Source organism: Hipposideros armiger, unplaced genomic scaffold, assembly GCF_001890085.2.
Source record: "Hipposideros armiger isolate ML-2016 unplaced genomic scaffold, ASM189008v1 scaffold_501, whole genome shotgun sequence".
NCBI classification, from domain to species: Eukaryota; Metazoa; Chordata; class Mammalia; order Chiroptera; family Hipposideridae; genus Hipposideros; species Hipposideros armiger.
In genome coordinates, this window is record NW_017731851.1 from 1,181,673 (window position 1) to 1,183,882 (window position 2,210).

A 2,210-nucleotide genomic window follows, 5' to 3' on the forward strand; every position below is an offset into this window, starting at 1 on the left:
TCTAGAATATCCCTGGAGGATTCTCCAAACCTCTGGAACCACTTGAGTCTCCAGGATGCCTCAGGAACGGGATGAGTCTCTGGGGCTGGGCCAGTCCCCCTAAGGCTTAAAAGGAATGGGCCACGGAGTGCCAGGGCCTAGGTCATGTGTCCTTTCGTTAGCAGAGTAAACTATTACACGCTCCAAGCTTTTGGAACCTTCCTTGAGTGAGAATGCTCTGGAACACGTCTTCAAGGAATACCACTTCCCATCTATGTACTCCAAGGGGATCTAGCATGGAGCACCTTCTGGGTTCAGGGTGTCCCCAGCCACATATCCTTCAGGATGTGTCTTGTGATTCCTGAGCACATACAGAACATTCCAGCTGCAGGGCTTTGAGGTGTGGCTTTTTAATGTGCAAGCATTTTAAATAGATCAATTTGAGATGTTAACTTCCGATACAAGTAGTTTCTTACCTCTGTTCGTTGACCCAGAATTTGCTCTTTAAGCTGGAAGCGAAAACAAATCACACAATGAATATCACAAGGATGGCAGTGGTGTTAACTTTCCTTCCCAAACACTCACGGGAGCATCTTAGTCTTCTGGGGCATTTTTGCATTTCCTCATAGCTCAGCAATATGGAAACCTCCCCAGCCCAGGAGCCAAGCCTGAATACACATGCAGAAGAAAACCCAACGTTTTTCACTGCTGATGCTCCAAGTCACACCCCACATGCTGGGCCTTCTTTGTGGTCCTGCTGTCAGATCATTTGTCAGACCACCTGGAACCAGACAATATGACACTACTATACCAGTGTGGAGTGAAGACTGTCGCCCTCTCCTCTTCCACCTGCACAAAGGAGGCTCTAATAATCACCTGCACACTTGGGGGCAGTTTTGTCTTACTCCCAGCCCAAAGTTCAGACTCACTTCCAGGTAACCAGGGGTAAAATTACAAGATATAAGATGAGAAGATGCCAACTTTAGATCTCATAGTTTAAGCCCACAAACTATCATCACCAAGCACAAAATCCAAAATTCCATATTGCAAATTTGCTGCTGAGAACAAAGTTTGGGATGGTTGTTATTTATCGCATTATTGAATAAATTCTATGCACTCTGCTTTTATTTTTGTGCTTGATGGCATTCTTCATTTTGCTACCTGCTGGCTTAATGCTGCCTCCTTGGCAGTTGCTTTCACCATCTGCAGTGCGTTCTAGTTCAGGGGGTGGCAAACTGCAGCTCGTGAGCCACATATGGCTCTTTGGGTACATACATGTGGCTCAGAAGTAAAATTGAAAATGAAAATAATACTATCATAGTTTCATTTATAAAATTTTTAAAGGATATTATTCACATAATGGTGATTTCATGTGTTTTATGGCTCTCAAATAATTTTTAAATTGTTGTGAGTGACAGGATTGGCTCTTCTGTCTCAAAAGTTTGCCGACCCCTGTTCTAGTTAATTGAGTTCAATTATTCCTTGGGCATGGCTCTGAGAGGGGAAGCAACTGGAAATACTACTAAAATTAGATAGTATTTAAAAAAAATTTTAAAGCCCCAGAGCACACGAGGCCTGGATCAAGGTCCCCTGTGATACTCTCTCATAGCCGCTTGCTCTGACAGGGGCTGCTGAAACCAGTCCATCCCTGGCTGGGGCTTGGTAAGAACAGCTGCAGACCTAAGAGAAGTAGACACTTCTAGAAGAGTTCACTGGCATATTAAAGGACAGTGAAACAGGTGATAAGTTGCAGTTAGAGTGTCACAGGTGCAGTTAACTTGGCCAAGCTGTGGGCTCACTCAGGCAGTATCTGACTGCCTCTCTCCTAGCTTGGTCCAATTTTTTTCCTTTCTCCCTTTTGCTTCTTACTTTTCCTCCTTTTTTTTTTTTCTGTTTTTGTTTTCCTCTACCTTTTTCCCTTTACTTTTCTGCCTTCCTCCAAACTTTTTCTCTCTTAACCAGTTAAAATATGAGGCTGCACTATTGGATAAATTCTAGACTTTCTTATTTTATTTTTAACAGTACATGAGTTAAACTTTAAGACTACTTGGCCTAAACAAAACAAAAAATAAAAACAAAATTAATCTTCAGTTGCATTGTACTTTTCTATATCTCAATTGCTTTTTCTGTTGGCTAAGACCCTCACATTAGGAAAAAGAAAAAAAATTCTAGTGCCCTGATTGTTGAGAAATCATGAGAATAAATGATCTCTTGTCCCCAGTTAATATCCC

The 2,210-nt window shown here is 42.1% G+C and overlaps 1 protein-coding gene across 1 annotated transcript in view; it reads right to left on the reverse strand.

Annotated features, from left to right (window-relative positions):
* The window catches only part of ABCA4 (ATP binding cassette subfamily A member 4), a 131,783-nt gene that overhangs the window by 31,667 nt on the left and 97,906 nt on the right, over positions 1-2,210 (reverse strand). The window contains exon 32 of the mRNA XM_019667548.1: positions 456-488. Coding sequence (XP_019523093.1) covers positions 456-488 — 33 coding nt within the window. The remainder of the gene's footprint in view (positions 1-455; positions 489-2,210) is intronic.